At 44.4% G+C, this 27,944-nt stretch overlaps 1 protein-coding gene across 2 annotated transcripts; it reads right to left on the bottom strand.

The window, feature by feature from the left end:
• Positions 1–12: 12 nt before the first annotated feature.
• taok1a (TAO kinase 1a) lies at positions 13–26,391 on the bottom strand. 2 transcript variants are annotated; one of them, XR_006022780.1, is made up of 21 exons: positions 25,916–26,391; positions 17,966–18,224; positions 17,621–17,692; positions 16,584–16,685; positions 16,040–16,085; positions 15,811–15,907; positions 15,445–15,558; positions 15,047–15,138; positions 14,551–14,644; positions 11,933–12,014; positions 10,991–11,158; positions 10,185–10,397; positions 9,867–10,013; positions 8,749–8,985; positions 8,368–8,496; positions 7,957–8,160; positions 7,446–7,685; positions 6,381–6,593; positions 5,836–6,018; positions 1,982–5,281; positions 13–24 (listed from the first exon to the last, which is right to left on the bottom strand). XR_006022780.1 is itself a non-coding variant. In XM_042063037.1 (20 exons), the coding sequence occupies exons 2-20, from the start codon at positions 18,095–18,097 to the stop codon at positions 4,763–4,765; spliced, it is 3,084 nt and encodes a 1,027-aa protein (XP_041918971.1). In that variant the 5' UTR covers positions 18,098–18,224; positions 25,916–26,391; the 3' UTR covers positions 58–4,762. The 2 variants fall into 2 exon arrangements, 1 of the variants encoding a protein (XP_041918971.1); XM_042063037.1 differs by lacking the exon at positions 13–24 and having other exon boundaries at positions 58–5,281.
• Positions 26,392–27,944: the final 1,553 nt, after the last annotated feature.

Here is a 27,944-nt window from a genome sequence, read left to right as displayed (position 1 = left end):
GTTTAAATACGAACACACACACACCTTTAAACTAGACAGAAACACAGGACTAAAGGCTGTACTAAAATTACTTTATTACAGCTGATCTCTCCAGTATTCTTCCATCAAATAGTAATTACAGTACAAACAAAATAGTACATTTGACCCTAGACTCTTTTCATATCCATGTTTTATATTTTCATACAATTTCAATGCTTTTGCTTCTGTTTTGCTTTAAATTTTTTATGTATAATCTGTATAATCTTTTTTTAGACATTCAATAACATGTTTCACAATCTATACAGTTTAATACAGGTTACTCATGGGTTGTAGTGGTGATGTGGAAGGGGGTGAATACTGACATACTCTATACACACAAAATGGATTTTTTTTTTCCTCTTTAAAATTATTCCCCATCTCCACTGCTTTGCTTGAGTCATGGGATGCTATGAGCTCCTCCTCTTGGTTACTGCCGGAACTAGTTCTCATTCCCGTCCCGAGGCGGAAGGATACTCCAGAGTGGGGCCAATGCAGTAGTGTTTGGGCTTGGCAGCTCATACTGTAGATGGCACAGTGTTCGACCAGAGGCTGAACCTCTAATACGCTTTTTTTTGTATCTCCAAAAAACAAACAAAAGGTTTAATATTAAAAGGTTTCCCCCTTCCTTTAACTCTCTTTCTATACGTTCAGTCAGTAGGACATAAAAGAAGGTGAGTATCATTATAATACTAAAATAATTGTCCACAGATGTGGAGAGGAGATGTCGGGTAAATAAAATTAATAGGGCCAGGGGGAAACAAAACACCTCTACAGCCTCACTCTCACGGACATTTATCAAAAACAAGAATATCAACAAAGGCCCTCAGTATGTACATGAGGGCAACTTAGCCATAGGGGTACAGTTCAAACCAGTGGAAGGTGATGAACGCCTGAGGGATGCTGCTGGTCTGAGGCAGAGGGGAAGGGGGAGGGACATGGACACACAGCTGAGGTGGTGGAGGCAGGAAGTCAGGTTTGACAAAAACTGTTCCTGGATCAGACGATTGAACCTGAACCTTGACTGACAACCTGAGGTCTGCCATATTTTTTTTTTTTCAGTGGCCAAGAAACAGCTTAAGTCTTGTCTTTTCTGGTGCACAGTGGAAGCGTTACATTCTTTGCAATGCTAAAAACAAAACGTAAAAAAAAATGCTTTCTGGCATGGTGAAGTTGAGAAGTGCCAACTCATTCTAATGGGGCAATGGCTTGCCAGGAGCCTGGTGTGGGTGTGGCTTGCCAGGAGCCTGAAGTGTGTGTGTGTGTGTGTGTGCACATAGGTGGCATCATGTAAACACTAGTCCCTGATCTTTTGAGACTTGCAGGGACCTCCTGCCACGGTCTCTCAGGACACACCGCGGCACAGTCCTCACCCCGGCACAAACGGCTCCTCTCTCAATCTGCTCTGGTCTTCAGCAAGAAACTAAAAGAAAAGCTGTTGGTTCATTGGTTGTTTTTTTTTTCTGCATTGACCTTTTCGGTCATAATTTACAATTTTACACAAACACATCCTCCTTCTCTCTCTCTCTCTCTCGCACACACACACACACACACACATTTCTTAAAGTGTTCTGCTTTCTCAAACCTCTTAAAAGTTAGTAAATGCATTAAAGTGTCCCCAGGCCTCAAATGTCCCATGGAGAGGTGTGTTCGCTCTCCGAAGCCTTCAGGTGTGTTGCTTTAGTGTGAACAGCAGGGGGCGAACAGCAGGGGCAGCAGCACTCGTCTACCCAGAAAACCACAGAGGCTCTCGGCAGCATGTGCCCTCAGCCCAGCTCAAAGGCAGAGAGAGAGGCAGAGAGAGAGAGAGAGAGAGAGAGAGAGAGAGAGAGAGAGAGAGAGAGAGAGAGAGAGAGAGAGAGAGAGAGAGAGAGAGAGAGAGAGAGAGAGAGAGAGAGAGAGAGAGAGAAAAAACACGCTGGATGGACAGGAGGGAGACAGAGTGAAAAAATGAGCAAGTGTAAACACACACACACACACACACACACACACACACCATCCCTGCCACTGTGCATTCTGCCTAAGTGCTTAGTCAAACACTTTTAAAGATGCATAGAAAGTATCGTTGCGGAGGGTTTGAGTTGGTGATGGAATCAGAACCTTTTTCTCTGGAAATACTGCAATAATTATGCAGAAATCATTAGCCTTGACTAATGTGCTTTGATTGGGTGCATAGTGTTTTGTATTTAATACGTATTGAGGGACGATGTGTGCCTCAGTGTGGCGCTGTGAGATCTGAGAAACACCAGCCCACTCCGAACAAGCCATCAGGGTTCTTCAAAGGAGAAGGAGCAATAACAGAAGCATTTTTCATAATAATAATAATAATAATAATAACAATAACAACAACAACAATAATAACAACAACAACGACACACAAACACCCTCTGTTCTCCGCTCAATTCAGCCTTGTGAGTAAGCCCTGACTGTGGCACCAATTCTACTCCTTCAACCAAGCTTCATCAGACCTTTCAGTAGTGAAAGCAATCCACATTCAACTCCACCCAGTAAGAGATGTCTAACCCACAAACACAAGATTCAACTGTAGGGAAACAGAATCTGAAACTCAGTTTTTACCACCACCCCAAAAAACCTCCGACACAATATTTCCACTTGAGTGCCATCGCCTCAAGGCTCCATTTAAAAATCAGTAACTCACCTGACTACCTAAACCTTCTAATAACACATGACCAAGCTTGGCAAAGAAAAACAAGTAACTTCTTACAGTACATTCTGAATCATCAACCAGTTAAACATATTATGTGCAAGTACACCTGGGCGTTCAGGCTTGCATCACTTCAAGAGACACACACACACACACACACACACACGATTAGAAACCCATATGACAGCTGTAATAAAGTGCTTCTACTTGGCAGCTGCCATACAAGGCACCATGGAAAATGACCACTGTCCTAACACTGCGATTAGTTTGGCGTAAACTCTATGCATGTTTGCTGGCATGGGATAGATACCTCATCAATCTTTATCTCTTACATTACAGCATATTTCAACATATGCATTTGAAAAATATAATTTTCATTTGGGACTATATCTGAAACAATATAACATTCATTATTCTGCTCAGTACTGTACATACTTCAATACTAAATAATCATTTCAAGGCACTGAACACTATGCTTTTGGCTTTGGGATCCCTAATAATCCTTGGGAAGTATACAATAAGTTACACCCAATGGCTGAATGTTAGTATGACACGGGAGCTGGGGCTATTGTTGTTCAACAACAATAAACAAACAAACAAAGACACAAATAATCCTTACAAACCTGGGAGCAACTGTATATCACAAACACGCCACTAGGTGGCAGGGCAGGCAGCCTTTCTGCAGCACTGGACCGCTCATATGCAATGTAACATCCTCTCCTTGGGCCTAGAGAAGACTCTGGCCTCTTAAATCAAGATGGGCATTTCCAGGACCCCATGTGCATGTTAACGGGAACTGACTGGGGGGGTGCGTTCGGCTGGCCCCGCCTTGCACATCCAAGCCCGCTTAAAAGGGGAGGGAGGAGGCACATTCCCCATAACGGCTGTGCCGAGCTCACTGGAAGAGGACTTGGAGGAGCTCTCCTCCCATTGGCCCACATGCCAAACGCTGGGAACATTTACTCAACCTGGGTCTGTTGGGGTTCGTCCACACAGTCCACCACCGAGCAAGACCCAGATCACATGACGGCACGCTCAGAGACAGGGGGGAGGGTTCAAAAGTGCAACCCCTACAACCCCCCTGCTTTGATACAAGAGCTAGGCTATAGAGGGGGAGAATAATAAAACATGTTAACAAGTTTCATACCTGAATCTCATTTCAAGGAGCTTAGCAAAAACCTGGACACGCTAACTCATCTTCAAGTCACCTTATATAAAAAAAAACTCTCAAGAATGAAGGACAGAAAGAAGTCTATGATTAAATAAAGGGAAATTGTATGGCAAATTCTACACTGCAAAGCAATGTCAACACCCTGTTCAGAAAAAACTATGTCAATTAAATTATCCTGTAGCTTCATCACTGCAGTCCACTTCATGATCTGTGGAGTGAATGGGACATACTTAAGGACCACCCTGCTCCAACCCCTCCACACCTCCAGCCCTGCTCTGGTACGAGGACAGGTGGAGGGGGACTTCTGCGGCTGGGTGGAGGTGGGCCAGTGTTTCTCCACAGCACATCCGAGACTCTCACTGCCCCACAACACACACTAATCCTGATGATAGAGGCCACACAAGTCCTTATTGTTTGGGTTTTAAGGGGCAATTTTTAAAACAAAAAGCTGTTTTTTTGGAAGAAAACAACTGGAAAAAAACAAAGTTTGGGGGTTCAAATAAAATAAAGAAAAACTCAAATTCAATGCTGTGAGACTGTAACAGAAGTAGTGTTTATATGTATTTATAGACACACGTGCACTGGGCTGACCTGTGCTGGGCAAGTGCACTGCAATGTAAACACCCACAAAACTGCACAACTTAAAAAATCACACACACCCACACACTCACTCATTTTCACACACGCACACACACAGACTCACTCATTTACACACACACACAGACAATGGAAGTAGAGTAGGAAGAGAGCCAAATGAAGAGAGAAGAGAGGAGGCGCTAAGAGAAGAGAGGAGGCGCTAAGAGAAGAGGAGGTGCCATGTCCCTATCGCTCCCTCTGAAGTGTAGGCTGTAGCAGAGCTTGACCGTGACCCTGACCTTTGACCTGGCCCTGCTGTGCTGTGCTGGGGAGCATTACATGAAGGACAGGTGGGAGCCGTTGGATATCTGCGAGGTGATGCTGGTGCTCCTGCTCATGGGCTGCTCCCCGTGGCCCCCCGACGAGGTCCTGTTCAGGGCCTGGGGGCTGTTGCGCGCCACCCCCACGCTGCTTTTTGGCATGGCCCCCGACGACGGGTGGCCCCACGGCGAGCCTCCGCTGCTCTGGCTCCCTCCCGGACTGGAGTGGTAGTAGTGGTGGCCGCTGCCGCCACTGCCGCTATGATGGCTGCCCCCGCTCCCTCCGCTGCCCCAGTGGGGCCCCTGGGAGCTGCTGGAGTGGTGTGGGCCCTGCTGCTGGGGGGCCCAGCTGGCCGGGGCCCCGGGGAAGCTGTGGCTGAGGGCCTCCGGGGAGATGTTGGCCAGCAATATGTTGCTGAAGCCCAGGCGCATGCTCTCCGAGTCAAAGGCCTCGATCTCGCGCGCCTGCCGCTCTAGCAGCGAGCGGATGCGCTCCAGGCGGTCGTTCTGCAGGGCCAGCATCTCCTCCTCGATCTGGAACACACACACGGTACACACACACACCCACGACACATACAAAATCAGAAGTGCACCATATTTCATCTTCATGGTTCATTTCTGGCATTATAACCACAATATTGTTCATTTCTGGCATTGTAACAACATAATGTCAAAATGTTAAGCAAGTCCTGTGTCAAGTTCTGTAGGTAGTGAATTGATTTGTCCTTGGTACTTCAAAATCAATAATACTCAAAAATATATTTCTGAGTCTTGGTTCTCTGAGTGTCAAGAACAGACCTGGGTAGAGCCAGTGAGTGAGGCGTGTTGAGTAGGACTGCAAGGTGTGAACAGAGGCTGAGCACAATAGCTTGATTGTGTCTGTGTGTGTGTGTGTGTGTGTGTGTGTGTGTGTGTGTGTGAGCGAGCGAGCGAGCATGAAAGAAAGAGAGCGAAAGATTAAAGTGTGTGTAAGCATGTGTGTGTATGTGACACACGGGGAGAGCGAGAAAGAAAGAAGAGAGAGAGAGAGAGAGAGAGAGAGAGAGAGAGAGAGAGAGAGAGAGAGAGAGAGAGAGAGAAAGACTGACCTTCTGTTCGAGCAGTGCCCTGCGCAGAGACACCCTCTGCTCCAGCTCCTTCCTCTCGCGCTCCTGCTGCGCGTCCGTCTGCATCTTGATCTTGCTCTGGTAGGCGTTCAGCAGCTCCAGCTCCTGCTGCAGCTGCATGCGCAGTGTCTGACACTCACCCTCCTGCGCCTCGTCTAGACGCAACTACACACACACACACACACAGAGAGGGGGGTTTTAAAACAGGAGAGGAGCTAAAATGACAGAATGGAGCTAGCAATCTTACCCCTTCATAAAATGTATTACAGTACATAACATACAAAAACATGAATGCAGAAATGGCTAAATTCCTATGCACTACGACTAGGATTAAAAGGATTAAAAGAATGGATATACACTGAAGCTTTTATTTGTGAAAGGATAGGAGATTTGATGCACCAGCTCTGACATGTGTTGATTAATTTACTGGACTTGCTGAGTAGTGTGTGTGTGTGTGTGTGTGTGTGTGTGTGTGTGTGTGTGTGTGTGTGTGTGTGTGTGTGTGTGTGTGTCCATGGCACACTCACGGCCTGCGTGGAGAGCATGTCGTTGATGGAGTGGTCGTACTGCTCGGCCAGGATGGCCAGCTTACGCGTCTGCTCCTCCTTGATGCGCTTGAGCACGGCCTTGTGCTCGCTCTTGGGCGTGTTCTCCAGCAGGTGGTTGCGCAGCGCCTTGTACTGACGCGTCTGGATCTTACACGTGTCCTGGAACTGCTTCTTGATCTGGAGCTCTTTGGACTGGGAGACGAAGCACAGACACAACAGACAGGATATGCGGATGAGATGAAGCAAGCTGTCGTGTTTTGAATAGTATCCAATGAGACTAATAGTCCCCAATGTAGGTTTATTTCATCAGCTCTTTGGAAATTAAACAGACAAGCTGATATGTTGGGCTGTTGGAGGATTCAATATCCATGACTTGCCTGTATATTGAACCTTTATTATAAGTATCCAACATAATGTTACACTGTTAATCGACTACAGCAATAGCTAATAAGTTAACTAATGCTAAGCAAGTGGTGCAATAGTAATGTAGTAAGTAGTAATGCAATCAATCTAGATTAGAGCTTCTTGGAAAGCTATTGATTTGTTTTGAAGATAGCCTCCAGTGTCACACAGTGAACCAGTCTGGCTTAATCAGCTCTCAGCTGAAGCACACAGACTGAAGGGAGACAGACAGCAGGAGGGAGAGGACAGCAAAACAGAGGAGTGGAGAAAGAGAAAGAGAGAGAAGAGGAAAGGAATGAGAGGAAAGGAAGGAGGAGAGAAGAGGACAGAGGGGCGGATGAGTCCTCAGAACTAGAGGTACCGGGGCTGCTGGTGAAGAGAGGAGGGAGAGAGAAGTGAGAGAGGGAAAGAGAGAGAGAGAGAGAGAGAGAGAGAGAGAGAGAGAGAGAGAAGAGAAGGAAAGAGGGAATTGAAGAGCAGGCTGCTGTGCTCACCTGCTGGTGGAGAGGAGTAGAGAGAAGGAATGAAAAGGAGAAAGAGGAGAGTAGAGAAGTGGAATGACTGAGGAGAGAGAGAGGAGTAGAGAAATGGAATGACCGAGGAGAGGCGGGACGAGACGAGAGCGAGGAGCAGAGCGCTCACCTTGAGGCTCTTGGGCTGCTGCCGGACCTCCATGACGTGCTTGCGGCGCAGCTCGCGCTCGCGGCGCTTGTTGTACTCCTGCTGGTTGGTGAGCTCGGTCATGTGCTGCGTGCGGATCAGGTCGGCACGCTGCCGCTGGATGATGTTCAGCTGACGGAACTCCAGCTCCTGCATGGACTCGTGGTGGCGCAGCAGCATGGCGTGCTCCAGGTCCTTCTGCGTCTGACGCTTGTTTAGCTCCTGCAGTGTCGCACACACACACACACACACACAGATTCAGAAATGTTGCAGAAATCAATTCCGATCAGATCAACTTCACACATAAACCAGGAGAGATAGTGAGAGATAAAGGGATAATCAAGTTGAGTCATTTCATAGGACAATATAAAACCAAATGTTTTAGACTATCAAAAGAGGGGGGGGTGAAAATAAATAAATTAAGATAACAACAAAAAGACAAGACTGAGCCAGCGGACAGAGGCCCAGAGATGTCCAGTGTAGTCCTCCTCACCTCCCGGGCCAGGTCCTGCTCCACATTGTGACGGGCGATGAGGATCCGCCTCTTGAAGCGGCGACACTCCAGCTCCAGGTACTGCCTCTGGCGACGCAGCAGGTTGGCCTCCTCCTCCGCCTGGAAGTGCTGGATGTTCTCCTTCTGCTTGGAGAGCCACTCCTGCTTCTCCTTCTTTGGTGTCGACTGGTTCTCATTCAGTTCCTGCGGATGGAGAGACACAGATGAAATGGGAGCGATAAAAACACGAAATGACAGAGGTAAAAAAAAAGACAAGTAAAAGAAAGAGTGAGTGATAGAAAGACAAAGAAAGAAAACAAAAAAGAAACTTGAAGCAGTGTCACAAAGTCTCATCAATGTCTGTTGTTAACATCAAAAGAATCCGAATGTTGTTGTAATCATGGCCTTTACCTCTTTCAGCTGTTCCTTGCGGAGTTTGTACTCCCTCTTTTGCGACTCCAGGAAGCTGTTGAGCTCCTTCTTCTGCTGACTCTGAATATGCTGCTGGAATTTCTTCTCATCGTTGGCAAAGGTCTTGGCCTGCAGACAAGAACACATGAATAGCACTTCAAACTAATTTAAAAATACACTATAACAACTAGATCAAGTTAATACACTAACAATACACTAACTATATCAAACATATTAAAACCATCAAGTCAAGTTAAGAGGTAAAAACAGCAGAAGTTAATAAATAAAAAAATAAATAAAAAAATAAAAAAATAAATAATCGTTAATGTAGCAGAATGAACCAAAAACGTGTTAGGGGCTACTGCTTGGCTGGGCACGTACATCTTTCTCCATGGCGACCTGGTGCTTCTTGATAAGCTTGTCCATCTCGGAGGAGAAGCTGCTGCGCTGACTCTCGAGCTCCTTGTCCAGCCGCAGGCGGTGTTCGTCCATCTCGGCCTTCAGCTTGTTCTCCAGGGCCATCAGCTGCTTCTGGTGCTGCCGCCGCATGCGCTTGTAGCCCCACATCTGCTCACGCAGCTCAGAGTCCTGCTCGTGCTCCTGGATCTGACGCGTCACCTGATGCGCACACACACACACACACACACACACACACACACACACGAATTACAAAACCCTGCCAGGCGTGACAAAATAAGGTGCATTACTGTACCCAAATGTAAAGTAGAGGACATTCTGGGCATCAAACGAGACCATTTGTCATTTCATTGTAGTGACCCAACACTAAAATAAATCAAAATCTTCTTAAATTAAGACATAAAACAAGTACATTTATCTGCCATTGGAGTAAGTAAATTGACCTTAAATTGTCTTAAATCTTCAATCTTATCTTAAATTAAAATAAAATTACTTACTCCACTAGCAGATAAATTTACTTGTTTTTATGTCTTAATTTAAGAAGATTTTGACTTTTTTTGAGTCAAATAATCTTACAAGAGAGCTCAAAGTAAGTATCTTAATACTAAAAACAATACTAACTAGATTTGTTATCTTAATACAAGATTATAACACTTGGTAAGATATAATTTTTTGCAGTGTAGTCAAAGTTATACTATACTGGGAAAAAAAAAACAAAAAAACACTACTGAAGTTTCACTTCAACGTTTGATCTGACAGGATGTCTTCACAAATCAGCGCTGTCGACTCGTACGTCAAGATGTGCAGCCACAAGATTGGATTATGCAAGCGGACACAAAACATCCTGCCCAACGCAATGTGGCCCCTCTCTGATTACTGAATACAGTCAACTGTCTATCCGTCAGCACTGGGCTATGTGACCTTTAGAGCTGGCTTTCGTGCATAAGAAAATAAAAATCTAATAAAAAAAAAAAAAAAACAGACTTCCTTTAAGACTTCCTAGAGAGAGAGAGAGAGAGAGAGAGAGAGAGAGAGAGAGAGAGAGAGAGAGAGAGAGAGAGAGAGAGAGAGAGAGCGCTCACCAGGGAGGCGGTGCGGATGGTAGCGAAGTGCTCGCGGTTGCGGAGAGGTCTGCGGGGGGTCTGACTGGGCGGAGACTGGCCCGGCTCAGAGGGCCTGCTCTGGGGCTCAGTCTCCTCCTCCTCCTCCTCCTGGTAGCTCTCCCCCGCCTGCACACACACACACACACACACACACACACACACACACAGTTGGCCTGGTGAATCAACTTTACATAAAGAGGGAAAACACATCACAAGAGACATAGAGAAGCAAAAACAACATCCACTGGGAGCAAACAGAGACAGCAGGGCAAGATGGGAGAGGAGAGAGGTGCCTACGGGTTTGAGGTGGATGACGGAGTTGTTGGACATGACTGTGCGGTCGCCCTCCAGCAGGTCCAGCTCGCTCTTGTTGTCGGCGTCGGCGGCGTCGGGCAGGCTGTTGACGGAGCTGCTCTGGGAGCTGGCGCTGATGGACATGCTGGGGATGGACTGGTTGCTGCCCACGCTGTTCACCGTGCCGGTGCGGCCCACGCCGCTGTGGTCCGTCTCCTGCCAAGAGAAGGGGCAGTCAGACGGGCGGTCGTACATGTCAGACAGATAGGCACACACGGACACACATACAGTACAACAGCACACAACTCAAAATGCAATGCAAATTTTACGAGTGCGCTTCAAATCATACCTCAACCTACAGTCACAGCAAAAATGTTTTGGCAGTGGCACACATTTTGTGTTTCAAAAACTATTTTTAGATTATTTTTTTCATATGTATACTGAAGAATCAAATATGAAACACACTCTCCGCTGTTGCGATATGGTATAACTGAAATGATGTTAAGTCATGGGCCAAAATGCTGTGATTTTTTTTTTTTGTTTGTGTGTGATGAAGTTTACTTTTTATGCCAATGAAGCTATGCAACGAATTATTGGTATTATGCAAAAGCTGTAGCAATATTTGTGAAACATAACATTTGCGTCACTGACAAAAATTTTGGCCACAACTATACTGTCAACATGCACATGACTCCCTACATTTCTACAAAAAACGGAGCATTCATGAACATGATGCAAGTGTCATTAGAGACAGAGAGAGACACAAATAGCGTGTGTGTGTGTGCGCGCGTGCGGTCAGCTCCACCGACCTCCTCCTCATCTGCGACCTCAGTGGTGGGGCCGTTGTGGGCCTCCTGGAAGAGGATTTTCTTCATCTTCCGGTACTGCAGGTTGTCCAGCTCGCGCACGGCGTCTTTGGTGCGCTGGATCAGGTCCATGAGCACCGACTCGGGCCGCTCACGCTGGACAAACGCATGCTGATGGGGGAGAACGGGAGGTGCGCAGAGGGGTTAGGGAGAGAAACATACAGCATAGGGCAGGAACAGAGCAGCGACACTCTCAATATGTGAGCCTGCTCACGCTTGCTCTGAAAGACTAAATGCTCATAAATGCAAATAAACGCATGACTGTTCAATCTAAACACCAGCTGCAGTAGTAAGGAAGGAGCCCCAGCAGTGGGACTCTATGGAGTCATTTCATCTTCATGTGTCAGTGTCTGCATGAGAATTCATTATTTTCATTATGCGCACGAGACATGAAGGGAAAGGATGTCCCTCAGATATACTCATGTAACAGTCAAATATATTAACCACTTAACTATTGATGTGTTTTGGAATGTAGAGGTGGGTCTCCCCCCAATTTATTTCCAAAAGTGAATCTTTCATATATTCTAGATCCATTACATATAGATTGAAATAATTCAAGCCATTTTTTGTTTTAGTGTCGATGATTATGGCTTACAAATCAAAAATCAGTTATAATACAGAAATGTTGGTTTCCTGATCCTTTAATCTCTTAGACAGGTTCAGTAAGCACAACCAATCATGGGAAAGACTGCAGACTTGATAGTTGAAATGACACTCATTGACACTAGGTCTGTGTATTGGCAAGGAAAGATGTATAAGGAAAGATATTCTAATATGTACCTGTATATGTGGACACCAAATTCATACAGTGAGTGAGCATGTCACATGGGCGTACTGTGACGTGTGAGGACTGTGATGCGTGTAACGTGATTGACACTCACTCACCTTGAGCAGCTCCTCAGAGGTGGGCCTGTCCTGAGGGAGCTTCTGCAAGCAGGAGTCCACAAAGTTTCTAAAGTAATCCGTCCTGGAGACAGAGACAGAGACACAGAGAGAAAGATAAGAAATGAAAAAGGGAGAAGATGGGAGGAAGGGAAAGAGGAGAGAAGAGATAGAAGATAGAGATGGAGAAAAGAAAAGAGCATGAGGGGGGGGGGGGGGGGTGGCAGAGAGTCAGTGACAATGACACAACATGGATAGAAAAAAAGTGTGAAAGATGTGAGAACCGTAGAGGAGGGGGGAGAGGCAGCGGACAAGAGGCTTGCTCCTGCTGCCCTCCTCTTCCCCCGGCTCATATAGTGAAGGTGAACTAAATTATGCATGAGAGGAGTAAATAGTGGCATTGGAGCCGAGGAGTACTCAGGGTTCGTACACCTATTCCAAGATCAAATTCAAGCACTTTCAAGGTCAATTTTCAAGCTTTTCCAGCACTTTACAGCGGTGGCAAATGACGTATTATATGACTATACTAACTCAAAATGATTTTTACTTTATCATTTAGAGATGGTTTAACAGACAAAATTGTGTTTCTTAATAGCGGGAAAAGAAATTAAAGGGAAACTTAAAAATGTGTCACCTGTCTGGAAGTAGACTTTGCTTGCTATCTAACTGACTGAGTCAATATACCAAAAAAAAAAAAAAAAAAAACATTACATAAATAAATAATTAAAATAAAATAAGAAAATAATCACTCAACAAATAACTATTCTTTGCTGAATATGTAAACTCAAACTAATGTTAAGGCTCACTCTCATGACAGTCAAGACTGATTATGTCTCTTTCTTGCCTACAACGGCATGCAGACAGGCCTACATCTGTCATCATGAGCTACCAACCAGTAGGCTAGAAATGCGGAGATGTGACGTTGGGTGACGTGAAGATGACTTTGTTATATAATTAGATGAATTTAACTTCTTGCCAAACGGCACGATATGCACATATGCATGGTGTTTTAATGTCCTTTCCACTTGTAGGGCCTATAAGCATTAAACCACAAAACTGAGCTGAAGTTTGAGACATGACCAAGGCCGTAGCCAGGATTCAAATACCGAGGTCAGGGGTGTTGATAGAAATACTATGGGGGTCCAGGGGCATGCCCCCAAGGAAGTAAAATGTGAAAAATAACCCCTTAAATGATGATGGTGAATATTGCGGAAGCTAATTGATAAATTGACATACATATAATGTATACATTATAGTATACATCACACTTAGAAATACAGCCTATTAGGCATATGGTACATTTATAAAAGAGCAAAGTAGCCTATATATGCTTATGAAAGACTTAACCATAGAGGGCTGTAATGTAAAGGCTATCATGATCATTTTGCCGTCTGACGTAGAAACATTTGTTCAGTTTTTTTATAACATGTTTATAACCAACACACTTTTCCCACAATATCCTACCTTTTTAGATGCACCTGTATATTTCTCCAATTGGTTTTGAGGATAGTTATACTGATCTCTGCTCCATCTTTAATTAGGAATGCCCTACTTCTCCTCATCAGAGTAGTGAATGTTGCCTGATTTCCCTTCTCCTGTCTCCTGTGTAAATAACTGACCAATAATCAATATCATGCTTAGATATCCATATAAATATCTACCATTATATCTAGGCTAGGCTACTATATGCTAGGCCTAGGCCTACTATTGGTCCATACTCAGTGCAGGTTAGCCTCCACTAAATTTCAGCATAACATTTTGAGTAGGCCTTGAAGTCAGTCTTTGTTCAGGTCTGACGATTATTTATTTTGGACAATGGATTTGTGGGTATTGAACTTTATTTGAGCTGCGTGAGACACTGTGTTGAGTCATGTCAGAGGTAGGCTATCTACAACTATGTGTTGCGTGACGGTGCGTTGATGCAAGGATAATTGTCTCGTCGGCTATTTTTTACTAATAAATGAAACTTGAAATTTGAAGAAAGAAAGGTGACCTCTATGGTAGATACGGACATAGACATGACTGGTGCGGTTTTGCATTCACATACCATAAAGTTTCGTTTCCCTCTTCAACCTAACTTTCTCCTTGTCTTCCAATGATTGGAGCTAATAGCCTATTCAATAATATGTTAGCTTTAATGGCGACCTAGCTAGCAATGCATCTGTATGACCCTACATAATTTCAGCAGTCCGAAATAGCTGTTTTCTAACCAACGCTTATTAAAACGGCAACCTCACTTCATGTTGGTGGTGCAGTCATCTGCGGTGGTGCAGTCATGTCCGACTGTGTGCAGGGGGGGGCGTTGTCACGCATGAAAACAGATCCATATACTGGGCAGATCAGTCACACACGCAGAGGCGCAAGCAAGGACCATGGTGGAGAAGTTTTAATTTTAAACTCTCCGACTTTCTGCATCTAATAAGCTTATTATTCCGTCAGAAAGCTATTTGTGTCAAAAGAAATACACTTACAATTTTAAGCATTTTCAAGCACTTTATCCGAAATGCAAGCACTTTTCAAACCTTGAAAACGCAACATTAAAATTCAAGCATTTTCAAGGATTTCAAGCACCCGTACAAACCCTGAGTACTAAGGAGCAGATTAATACTGGAGACACTCACCACTCGCTGGACTGCAGCGTGGGGCTCTCATTCTGGGCTATATGGTATAAGGCACTCATGGCATTCATGTTGAAGAGGGGAGGTTTCCTCTCAGCTGTACACATAGAGAGAGAGAGAGAGAGAGAGAGAGAGAGAGAGAGAGAGAGAGAGAGAGAGAGAGAGAGAGAGAGAGAGATGAAGAGAGAAAGAGAGAGATGAAGAGAGAAAAGGCAGAAATCATGTTAATCAACTGGCATAAGCAGTTCCATACACGTCATGCAAAAACAGTGGACCTAGCTGCATTCATCATCCATACAGGGAGTAAGAGAGGGATAGACAGACAGAGAGAGGGACACAAATATAGACAAACAGATCAAGAGATCAGGAGAGGCAGAGAGAGAGAGCGAAAGCACTAGTCCAGGCATGATAAGAAGTCAAAGCACACAGGAGAATGTGATCAACATGGTGGGTATTTTCTAGCCGCAGGGCGTGAGGTGTGCTGAGGCCTGTGACTGACCTAATTCAATACAGGTGATCCCCAGAGACCAGATGTCCACCTTGCCCTCATATTGCCCCTCGTCCATGGCCAGGATCACCTCAGGGGCCATCCTGAGAGGGAAAGAGAGAGGATTGTGGTTTTGTTTATGTCTTTGCATACCTTGCTATGACATAAAAGTCTTTAAATAATTCAATTAAATACATTTTTAAATAATAACATGTTATTGCTGATGCTATGAAACTCTACCGAATGATCACCAGCTCACTGCATTTCAACCCAAGCTTCTCCAACTCATAAATCACAACACAACACGGACTGAGTTGTTGAAGTAATTCATTTGTGTGTGTGTGTGTGTGTGTGTGTGTGTGTGTGTGTGTGTGTGTGTGTGTGTGTGTGAGGTCCGACCGCAGGCTCACCAATATGGAGTCCCCACAAAGGAGTTGGCTGGGGAGACCAGGGAGGCCGAGCCGAAGTCCGCCAGCTTCACCTGCCCCGGCTCGGTCAGCAGGATGTTCCCCGCCTTGATGTCTCTGAGAGGGGCAGAGAGCAGAAGAGACAAAAACCAAAGGGTGCGGGCTCACATTAAAAAAAAAACTCACCTTCTTCGTCCTTAATGTCTACCTGAACAATTAGATATCCAAAGGTATATGAAAAACATATTCTAAACTATGGTATGATATATGATATGGTAAACTATACATGATAATCACCACATGAAAGCACACTTACTGCATTGCAGTTCATCGCTTATTTTACAACAGTGCATGCACACACATACGCACCTGTGAATCATATTATGGGAGTGAAGGTAGGCCAACCCTTGCAGTGCACCATGAGTAATTGCTGCTATTTCTATTTCTGGTAATGGCTTCTTGTGCACTGGAACAGACAAATCAATAGGCAAATCAATGCTCTATCTCTGACTTCAAGGCAAACCCAACAGGCTTATCATGGTTGTCATTTGTGTGTGGCTGCGGGTGGTTTTTGGTCGAGTGTGATGAATACACTTACCCTCTAAAACATCCGAGGTGGATCCCAGGCAGTACTCCATTACCAGCTAAAAAGACAAAGACGCATGTTAAGTCCACTGTCAAACAGCAAACAAAATCTGACCATGTGCCTTTTATCAGAAATGCATTAGATTAAGCCGGGGGTGACTGCCAGCTTTGCCTTTAATAATACAGACAAGCAGAGGGATCTGGAGATTGTTTCTGTTCTGCAAGTGTGAAATGAAAGTGCTCCTCCACTGCCACCTCAGTGGGGTACTCCAACCACACTGGTAGTGGGAAAAGTGTATGGACTCAACAGATTCATTACTAGACTGCTTCTTAAAACAAAGTACCAAATTTCTTTTTTCTTTAATTACTTTATTAGCATATTTCATCAGCACATTTCAGCCCATCAAACATTTTTTCATATTACATTGAAAACTTTTTTTGATAAAAAATATGCTGAAATTCTTGAGAGCTGTTTAAGCAATTCTAGTAAAGGCGGTAATGCTATTGCTAGAATGGTTTGCTATTGCCAGAATGGAGAGGACGGACTGGACTCTCACCCATGCTGTATGCTCACGCAGGTAGCACCCTTTATACTCAATACTGTTGGGGTGCTGGATTTTCTGAAGAAACTTCACCTCCTTAATGATGTCTTGCCATTTCTGCACATTACACAGAGGAAAAGAAAAACACAGGAGAGAAAAAGGCACAAAATCACAAACAACAAAACACGTAGTTGCTAACGTGACGCACAAAAGAATAGGAAACTACGTTAACAACAACAACATTCTGCATCACGCTTGCTAAATCTATGCACATGGTTTCAGTAATCGTCAAACAGGTTCTCTGTTACTAAAAATAAAAAACACACCACCCCTGGACTACTGTTTGCATCACTGTCATCCCAAACGCTTTTTCTGTCTTTTTTTTTTTTTTTTAAAGAACAAAGTTTCATGACGCATTTGACGCCCCAGCCTCGCTTACTCTGTGAGCTCATCGCTCCGAGTTCTGAACCCCCTGCAGCAGCGGCAGGCAGCTCTAGGTCCAGAAAACTCGGTCTACATTAGCGTAGAGGAGGGGCGAGCCCCCTCACACTCTCTCTCTCTTTCTCTCTGTTGCGCAGAGGGTGACTAAAGCAGCTTGACCTCGAATGAGTAACACAGAAGCGGCAGAATTCTTGACTCCAGCATCTCGGCTGCATACGAGGCAAAATCCATATATAGCAATGGCACAGAAGGGGCATGCTAAGACCAGACCAGTTTTAACCAGACTGCAGTTCAGTCAGTGCAATCATTAGACCTACATTGTTTAGAAAAACAACTTTGTTTCCCCCCCAACCGGATTCTTCTTCCTATGCAACAACACTAGTATAATTTCATGTAAACATATTCAGAGTATCTTTAGGTGTACGAAAGACCTGGATTAGTAGAAGTTTGCCCATTAGCTCCACACTGTACAACCAGCACGAAGTAGCCCGAAAGTAACTACACCTTGTTCTAGCATAACACACGAGTCCATTAGAGTCACTCCTCACCCTGTAAACACCAATGTTTGAACAGAACGCATTCTGAACATACTGTTGAAAATGGTGGCTCACCTCATTGCACTGTTTCCCACTGTAGGACATCTTCTTGATGGCCACCACTTCTGAGGTCCGCACATCCCGAGCCTAGGGGGACACACGTCACATGACCACTTAATCACACGCAAACACCACTGTTGTGACATCTGACCACTGGAAGGACCAGCAGCAATTCAGCTCAAGTTGTGAGGATTTTTCTTGGTTGGGAATGACGTTTGTGCTTCTGTCTTCACGGAATATGCATCCCATTTATTTAGCTCACTGATATAAAATAAACGGCTTTGAGTTCATCTGTATACCCATAATCCACTGAACCTCAGCACAAAGCTCAGGGTTACTGCTTGGCTACTGGCTACTCACAAAGTAGACGGCGCCGAAGCTGCCATGGCCTATCTCACGGAGGTCGGAGAAGAGCTTCTCGGGGTCCTCCTTGAAGAAGAGCTCGGCGATGTCGGGGTCCTTGAGGCTCCCGGCGCGGACGCCCTTGTGCATGCTGGGAGCGGGGGGCGGGCGAGGGGCCGCAGCACAGCCACCAGCAACTATCTGGGTCTGCGACTGCGACGCGACAGCCCCCACCGACGGCTCATCTGCAGGACAGCGGCTGCATGCAGATCCACACCTGAGACAGAGAGAGAGAGAGAACAGAGATCCAGCTGTTAGAGGGGACGCAGCATGGAGAGAAAACATGTAAACATTCCATGTGTGAGATATGTGTGTGTGTTAATTATAGGCATAAGGGTGGGTAGCTGTGTCAGGGCTAGCGAGCCCAGGAGAGAAGGCCACTTATAGCTCCAGGTTCCCACTGAGGTGGCCGCACAGACGCGATATGTGTGTGTGTGTGTGTGTGTGTGTGTGTGTGACTGAGTGAATGAATGCGTGAGTGAGTGTGAGAGAGAGAGAGAGAGAGAGAGAGAGGAGAGAGAGAGAGAGAGAGAGAGAGAGAGACAGATAGAGGATCATGTAATATGTTGGCATCTCAGCTCTGTGCCCAAGTTGTTTAATGGTGAAGAGGAAAATAGAGAAAGAGAGAAAACTCTGATAAAGAGAAAAATAATCAAGTGACCCAGACAGAGAATCACATACCACATGGGGATTGAATCAGCCTCTATGAGTGACAGACAGACAGAGACAGACAGACAGACAATCATGTAATATATTGTCTCCTTTGCCTTCTCATCTCTACCCGATGTATCTAGTGCTGAATGGATGGCAAGAGAGCAGGAGAGAAAGAAAAAGACGACTAGAAAAGGGTGAGAGGGAGGGACCCAGAAGCACACACACAGAGGAACACTGAAGGAGAGCCAGAGACAGGAAGTGAAGAGGAGACACCCTCGAGCGGCAGCCACAACACCCTCAGCACACTCCCAGCAGGTCTCTGCCGTGTCCACACACACAAGCCTGGAAAACCACACACACACACACCCCTCTGTGATTGCCATCACTGATTATCTGCACTGTCGTCGCTGCCAAAAGCACTTCATGCCATCCAAACAGTTCGGTCACCTCACTAGTTCTAGTGAGAGATGGGTGTCGGAGTCTGCCTTGATTTTCACTCTGCCAGGATGAGTGATGTGTGTATATGTGTGTGGTGCGTGTGTGTCTGGCCACTTCAGGGAGTGATGCGGGGGTAGCGGAAGTGGGCTTGTCCGAGCCGTGTGTGTGTGTGTGCATGTGCGTGTGTGTGCATGATAATTATAGGCATAAGGGTGGGTAGCTGTGTCAGGGCTAGCGAGCCCAGGAGAGAAGGCCACTTATAGCTCCAGGTTCCCACTGAGGTGGCCGCACAGACGCAATGGCGTCTGGAGAGAAAGAGAAAAAAAATCAGCCCTCTGGTTGCCATGGCGATGGTACCTCCTGCACATTGTGGACTGACTGACTCCAACCCAGCATCAACCAATAGCCCAACACTACCCCCGCAAACTCCCTCCCTAAATACATAAATAAATAACACCAAACTCCCTGGTATCCTGCCTCTTCAGTCTTTGCGCTGGTTTGCTACCTTGAATGTGCGATCCGCCAACGCAGGCCTGGCAAAAGAGGCTTGCATAAGCACAGGTGAGAAGCACAAGGGGCATGATAGGGACACGGCAGCGCAGGAACAAAGCATACCGCTCGCACAAGTCATCAGTCACACTGCCAACGACAAAGAGAAGCATCCTTTCATCGCCGCGCTGACCAATAAATCTCACTGTGGCACATGACATCGCCCAATAGATTCATTACCAGTTTGCTTCTTCAAACAAATAACAGGAATTCCTTAAAAAAATTAACTGAAATTCTTGGGAGATCTTTAAGAGAAAACCATCACTGTCTGTCACTGAATTGCAATGGAAATGCCAGAATCGTCCGATTTGTGCAATTCTCACCCATCTTAATAATGCCATGGGCAGAGTTCTCTCCGATCCCACAGACACGTTCAAAGCATTTCTGGTGTTGAAATTCATAATTGCAAAACAGTTCTGCTATTTTGGTGCCCTGACTAGAGGCACAAATGGACATTTGTCAGCAGGAAGGCGTCAGTCACACTCTTTTCTCATCGCCACAACACAGTCATAACGTAACGTTACACAACGTAAACAACTGCACAGTGGCTCTGGGCTTTTTGGGTGTGAGGGCAAAAGCCTTTTTTTCTAACTCAGCAATTTCCTGATTCCAATCAAGTAGTTTCCCCCCTCCTTTCAAACCACTTTTAAAGGCCATATACACCACCACCATATAGGCTAGTCATTATGCCATGGCCATTCATGCTTGCATTTAACAAGTGCTCTCTCTGCTTTCTTCCCCAGTGGGGTTGCAATGCTCCATGACCAAACCCCCTTCAGTTCACCCAACAGTGGAGTTACAGCATGCAACACTGTGTCCTCGTTTTTAAATAGCATTTCGTTTATTACTGCTGCTTGGGCAATGCCCCTCCCCCCCCCCCCCCATTCCCATCTCTTCAGTCTTCACACACACGGCACAGCTCAGATGATCAGCTTCACAGACACAATACTGATGACTGAGGTCTGATGTTTGAGTCACAAGACTGGCCCTCGCTCCCCCAGGCCGCCCAGCTAGAACAGAAACCAGCTCTCAGCTCACACACACACACATACATATAACTCAGGCATGCACAAAAACAAAACAAAAAGCAAAACAAAAACCACATGTCTCAGTGTAAAAGAACAGACAAATTTAACATTTACACACACAAAAAAAGAAAAAGAGACGCATAAAACTTAAATACATTAGAAGGTGGCAGAGCGTTAAAGATCTTGACTATATGGCCATTACTTAAATTCTATAAATGTCATTACACCTTTTCCTGACTTCATCAACACATCAACTACACTACACTCATAACCATGACAGCAAGTGAGGAGTAATTAGCAACCCCAAACTGTACAGAAACGCAAAGCCCATAAGAAAACAAGTTTCTGACATCGTCGCCATTCTGTATTCTGTGGAACTCTCTCCAGTCCAGCGTCCAGTCTGGTGGCGGCGCTGTGGCCCTAATCAGACTGGGGGAGAGCAGACAGAGCCGGGGCCCTGGGCTGGTAACAGGCTGACTGACACCATTGCGTGCCACTGAGCACACACAGATGGCAAGAATGCGACAGGGCAGGACAACAAAGGGCAGGAATTCCCTCCGCACGTTCTCCCTGTGCATACAGTCTGCACTCCACTTCCTGGTCTGGCTGCTCTCAGCTAATGCCAATGGGGAGGTGGGGTGGGGTGGGGGGTCATTTCAACCTCTTCAGCACTGCCATACCGCACACAGAACAATAACAACAACAACAACAACAACAACAACAGCACACTATTGAATACTTACAATTTACAATTAGAGCTCAGTAACCCCCGACCCCTGCAAATATTTAATGAGCCTTACTGTTGAAACACAATACTGCATCTCCATACAACTGACAAATCCCTGTCCCACACGGACACCGTCAGATCACACCAAACCATTTCTGACACCCAGCAGATAGAGTACTAAGATTAATCTTCTTATACTGTAAAACACTCTGATACGTCATAGCCTACTACATACATACAACCATTTGCTGATAAAGAGAAGCTGCAAGAGCTTAATTGATAATTGGCCTACATGCTGATTAATCACTCAACAGATCATTGCTCCCCAGTGTAATGTAATAATTAGAGGTCTTATTTCATACAGAACCCACTTTAAGGTACATCCTCATGCCCCGTCAGGCTAGTACTCTCAACATGTGCATGTTATCTTACTGCTTCACTCTGTACAAAACAGAATCATGTACGATGCTCCACATGAATGAATACTGCAAATTATAATGGTCATCCCAGACACAAAATTATAAGGGGGGTGTGTGGGGTGGGGGAGGTATCACACCATCCATTCAACAACATTTTCATTTCTAGGCTCACACACACACACACACACACAGTAAACAATGTTTATTCCACTGAGGGTGAGACGGTGTTCCCATCTGCATCATGTCCACACACTGCGCTGGCTGGCTAAGGTCATTACGGCGGTGTCACAGGCCTGCTCTGGATTACGTATGTGCTGGAGCCACGACTGCTGTTGCTACCCACACGCCCGCCTGCATGTCCACCCATGGCCCAGCCCTGATCCCTCCCTCCCTGCCTCGCCCCCTCCCCTTCCTCCCTCTGGCCACCAGCTCGCTGGAGAGGCCTGAAAAGCCGCTTTGTGGGCCCCATTCTCCGACGTACATTCGTAATCATGCAAGGCCTGGCTCGGGGATGACGACAGTGTCATTGGATATTCTGCACACGGGCCACCACATTTACATGTGCACAATGTGTCAATTAATGAGCGGGCCGGGATGAAGACTGAGCTTCGACATAAGATGCTTAACTTTCATGATGGCCCGCAGATATAATGTGCTGCATGCACGCTGCTGAGGTCATGATTTCGAAGGATCAGTAGGAACGTGATGTTTACTAGAGTTCGCAAATCTGGTTTAAAGAACATATTTTATTCTCCTTAGGTGAAGTACAGTCAGATTTTGTCATTAAGGTTGGTAACTAATAGGCCTAGCTGTATATGGAAGGAAGATTGACTATAAAAATTAGGTTAACTATACATTGGCCCATCATGTTAAGTCAAAATCTAAAGAAAAGATTTCAAGATGTGGCCTACTGAAAACATAACTGTTAGACGAGGAGATGATGAATGTTAACCAATTGAAATATTTCTGGTGGGTTCATCACTAATGGAAAGCAGCAAACATTCCATGAATATCATGAGAAACATGTTCCCTCTTTCTTCAAAGACTCTCAGACACACTCAGGTCATGTGATGCCCAAGCTAAAAACATTTTTGATCTGTTTATTTGCAAACCTTAACTGCTTAATGGCCTTCAAAGGCCAGCCTCCTACAACAGACCTAATGTCAGGTCAATAGTTAATATCCCACAGCAAGACAACTTTCTACGCAAACAACCTGATATTCAAATTGCCCAATACCCTAAAAACTGTTGAAACATTTGCTTAAACTAAGATTAGCTGTAGAAAACCTTTCATTCCGACAACAAGAGATGTTTGCTTTGCGTGACACATTCCATCTTCAAATAAAAGCTCTTGGAGAACTATCCATGGATCATGGGACATCCCATTCATTATTAAAGAGCTCTTATCATTTGATGACTGGGATCCAGCAAACTTCGCTTTTCATTTTTATGACACTATTGTCTGGTAGTTCCCAAGAGGGTTTCAGCCGAGTGGCTAACACGCCATAAACGTCCACTCTGGGGAGAGTTTAACACCACACTCACACTACAAACTAGCAATGAACAAACAGAAGATAAAACTTGTTGTACAATCCATTAAATGTTATTTGATACAGCCTAACATTAAGTTTGTGCTGTGCATTCAATGATCAGGCTGTTCTGGTACCACTGGCATTAGCTGTACAAATAGTCAGTAACAGGAAAAAACGTATGTAGGAATAGACATTGTTGCTATTAAGTTTGCTTACAAACTTTCGTTGTAGATTCTTAAAACTTAGCCATCTTATTATTAATATTTAGGCTAGTGCTGCCCAAAATTAAGACTATTTCAGGTGCAAACTTAAGTGCCTGATATTGGCGGATCTAACAGTGTGGACTGGTGGTATAAGCGCTTTATCAGATGTAACTAAAAGTAGCTTTAAACTAACTCCCATGCCAACTCGAGACAAAACAACACTCTGCAGAGGTTTTCAGATTAACAAAATCAAATTTAATGAAGATTATCCACCCGGTGACTGAACACAATTCATTGTACATGATATGGTATGAAACCATGTATGTCAGTCAGGCCTGCATTTTCTAGCATGTCCTTTCATGGCATAGCTGGCAGATGATGGTATGCATGGTCAAACAGCAGGGGCTGAGCTGAACTGAACTGAAGTGTCCAGGAGGAGGAGGAGACAGAGAGAGAGGGATGCTTTAAGCGACAGCAATGAGGTCAGAGACAGACAATTGCGGGGAGACAAGGGACCGTGTCTCCTCTGCACAGAGACATCATTCAGTCGAGCGTTCACACACATTTCAGTTTGCATGTTTCTGTGTGATATACACCCAAAGACAAATAGGCCATGGCAACAATGCCCAACAAGAGCTTTTCACCACAAGGGTTCTGGCATCCACAAGTACCCCCTTTAAAACGATTTCTTCCAGTGGATGAACAAGTATATCAACACCACCCAAATGTGTCTTATAGCGCACACTGTGTGACAGTATGCCTCTTGTGGGGGGGAGAGCTTGTTGCTCCATAAAACATGACCAAAGGGAACACACCCAGGAAAGTCAAGGCATAATGCATGGCCTCCATATGGAAGTGTGTGCCTGATGAAAGGTTCCTATTTCAGTGGGAGGGAGGCAAATGAATCTGGCACCAGTGAGTAAGCATGTGCTTACACCATCAAAGGCAAAAAGGTTAGAGACTTAATGAACCAGTAACATGTGGACATGAAGGCAACTTCTTAGTAATAATAGGGTAGAAATTACATCCACATGCCACAATGTCACGTCATGAATAATAGAGTATTGCAAAAGCCTACATACTTTTATCGACTTAATTACACAAAAGATTTAGAATTGAGTTGTTTTTGTCGTCGCTCTATACCTGAACTACTGCATAGGGCCTGTCTTTCATGACTTGCTGATCTGTCAGCATAGTAGTTTCAGGGGAGATGAGTCAACGTTTGACATGAGGAAATGAAGACCAAATCCGACGCAATAGTGCTTTGTAATCATAGCAATTGTACATAGTTGATTTTGGTTAACATCGTAATAAGAAGCATAGCATATTTAACATCTATCGGTTAAAAAAAAGTAACGTTATTGACAATACAAGACATTTGTCACACAGCATAGGGGAAACGGTGGTCTCCACACAATTAGGCGTTGTTCAGAAACAGGATGAGATGCTTGCTCACGGAGGCTGACAAAATAAATAATACTTGTTGCAATATGTCACAGCCAATTTGGCAACTCGTAACTGCTTAAAACGACCAAGCTAGCCAGCCATTCTAGCTAGTATAGTTAGCTACCCTATGCCAAATTGGCAGGGTTACACTGGACCACCTGGGTCCCAGCTTAACATTAATTGGGCATGGCACTATAATACCATGTCATTTTCAATCTTCAAATAATTTGCATAGCCAGGTATAGATACAACATCACTAATGCATCTTGATCGTGGTTAGATACCTATAGTGCGAGCTTACAACCACTAAACTTGACTAAGGCCTGTACTCTGGCTAATGTTAGACATCCACTAACGTTACAGTTAGCAAACGTCAGCTAGTAAGTTAGCTAACGTTAGCTAACATTATAAACCAGCGGAGCTACCTAAACAGATACACATTAAAATGTTGGCAAACGTTGATGAGTGAGAGATTAGCTGTCTACATAATGACTCATGCAGTTTATGAATCAAATATAATCAAAATGTCACGAGTTAGCGATCAGTCATTATTGGGTAACATTGACTTATAATGTTACTCAAAGACAGACAACTTCAGAACTTCCAGAACTAGCTTGCTATTTGCTAGCTAACAAATAGCTTTAACGTGGCAGTGTATTTGGCTACTTATGTCATGAAGTTACATCATTTATCAACTTATAACTTAAAATACAGTAAGTCTGACAACAATTAACTGAATATCTACTATGTTAGCTAATTGTAGGTGGTTCTTCTCGCTGGCTCTCCCAAGGCAAAAGTTACTTGGCCGTTCATAGACAAGCGGGCTGGATACCATAGCTAGTTAGCGAGCCAGCTAAATCTGCTCATACTAACGTTAGTGCAGCTGCTGAAGAATGTAAGGCGGTAACTCACCCGTCCGACAGGCCAGTTTTAAGAGGACTGAATATTGCCTGGAATCAAGAAGTGCTGTCCATCCAGATCAGAGTTAGGATAAGTCTGTTGAAGGTCCAAACTGGCCTTCGATCGAGTTTTGACGCGTATTTAATCGACAGGGTTTGATTATAACTTAACGTTCCTGATTTTGCTAGTTGACAATGTTAAAACTCCACCCCAGGGCTAACGGTGGCCCAGAAGCTTGATTTCCCCCTCACAGACAAGTCCTAAAGATGGCGGCCAGGCAACTCACTCCCTCCGTGTCAAATCCGACGAGGAAAATATGAGGGAACACTCCTAAAAACAATCTAAAAACTAGCTGCAACCACGCCCTGTGAGAAGTCCGATGGCTTACAGGCCTCGCAGTATTAGATGGAGTTTGCAGTTATATTTCACTGTTTGTGTTGGGACTGTGATTTTCTCTCCCCTCCTCTTCCCGTCTGTTCCTGGAACGCCAGTTCCGCCCTCTTTTTCCTTGGATGCATTCTACAGCCTGTGAGGGACATCAACTGTATGCATTTTTTTTAAGTCAAAACCCAATGATATGTGGTGAATCTTGACAATTTTTAAATACATGAAAATGCAAGTTGACCGTTGGCAGCAAATAAGGATGCATACTACTAATAACACTTAACTATACAATACATTTTTAATAGGCTGCATTAATGGTTATTAGGCATGGTCCCCTTTGATTCTGATGATTCAGGCCTAGGCCTAATAAGAAACATGAACACTGCTGAACATATTAGAATCGAATTATATATATTTTTCTGTTAACAGAAAGGACATGTCATGTTTTGTTTAAACTACATGCATATACACAAACTAGTCAGTATTTAATATTAAGCATGAGGAATTCAGACATTTTTCTCAGTAGGCTAAATCAGTTGTGATGAGTCAGTGAAAGGTTAAAACACTGCACAGGGTATACATCTTTTTGCCTAAACTACAAGCCACCAATTGGTGTGCAGAACAGAAATCAAGACTCTGGATTGGCTCTAGGCTGGCCAATCCGCTCTGATTGCAAGAGACCCTGGTTCTTTGCTTCTGTATCCAGGCGAACATGGAGCTTTGAAGCTTACTGAGGATGTAACATGAATGGGAAATTCAGCTCAGAGAGTACAGTGGGGTTATGCTGCATTTTTTATTATGCTAACAGACCCTGTAAAGTGTTATGTAATCCCTTGAGAAGCAGAGCCTAGGAAAAACAGATAATACTGCATGGCTGAGTGAAAGGGTTTGCATAGAGTAGATTTGACACTATTTCTGCCATTACTTTTATACAGCATTGTTAAATTAAAGACTATTTTCAAAGGTAAAGAAGACAACCCACTGAAGCTTAAATTATAACATTGTGTATCAATAGTAGGTAAATATCTATATAATAGTATATATAACCTATGTAACATAAGTCAATGTCATTAAGAAATGAATGTGGAAATAGACTATTTGTGTTATTTGTTTGTTATGTTGTTGTTGATTAACACAACGTTAAAAGACAATGGTAGATATGTTTCATCTCAAATAGCTTATCTTATCAAATCTCACATATCTCAAATTCATTTCATTTGTCCATTATAAATGCTTTCCAGTTCTGTAGGAATGATTTAAGAATGGATCACAACATAAGAACAATGAATGCAGAACTGCAGATCCTGTCTGAGAACTTCCTCCAAACCATATCTCTCCCTCATGGCATTTCCTGAGATAGACCCCACTGGACTTAGCCTACAGAATGAAGCATACCATGTCTATGTGACTGTCCTCTGCATCCTAATAGGAAATATGATGTTTGGAAAGAGCAGAGTTAATGGACTTAAATGAATGAGTTATTAAAAATGTGAAATGCAATAGGATTAAATGCACCATCGGTGCTAGAAATGGGCATTCTGGACAATTAACTCAATGCTACCACCTAGAGGACACACTGGTTACTTGCAGATATTTATTTCCCCTTTTTTGCCACATGAGTGTCCTCCAGTGTTTCCTTAAGAAATAACAATTTTGT

The sequence above is a fragment of the Alosa sapidissima genome, chromosome 15 (assembly GCF_018492685.1).
Source record: "Alosa sapidissima isolate fAloSap1 chromosome 15, fAloSap1.pri, whole genome shotgun sequence".
NCBI lineage: Eukaryota > Metazoa > Chordata > Actinopteri > Clupeiformes > Clupeidae > Alosa > Alosa sapidissima.
This window is presented reverse-complemented; position numbering and strand designations above follow the sequence as displayed.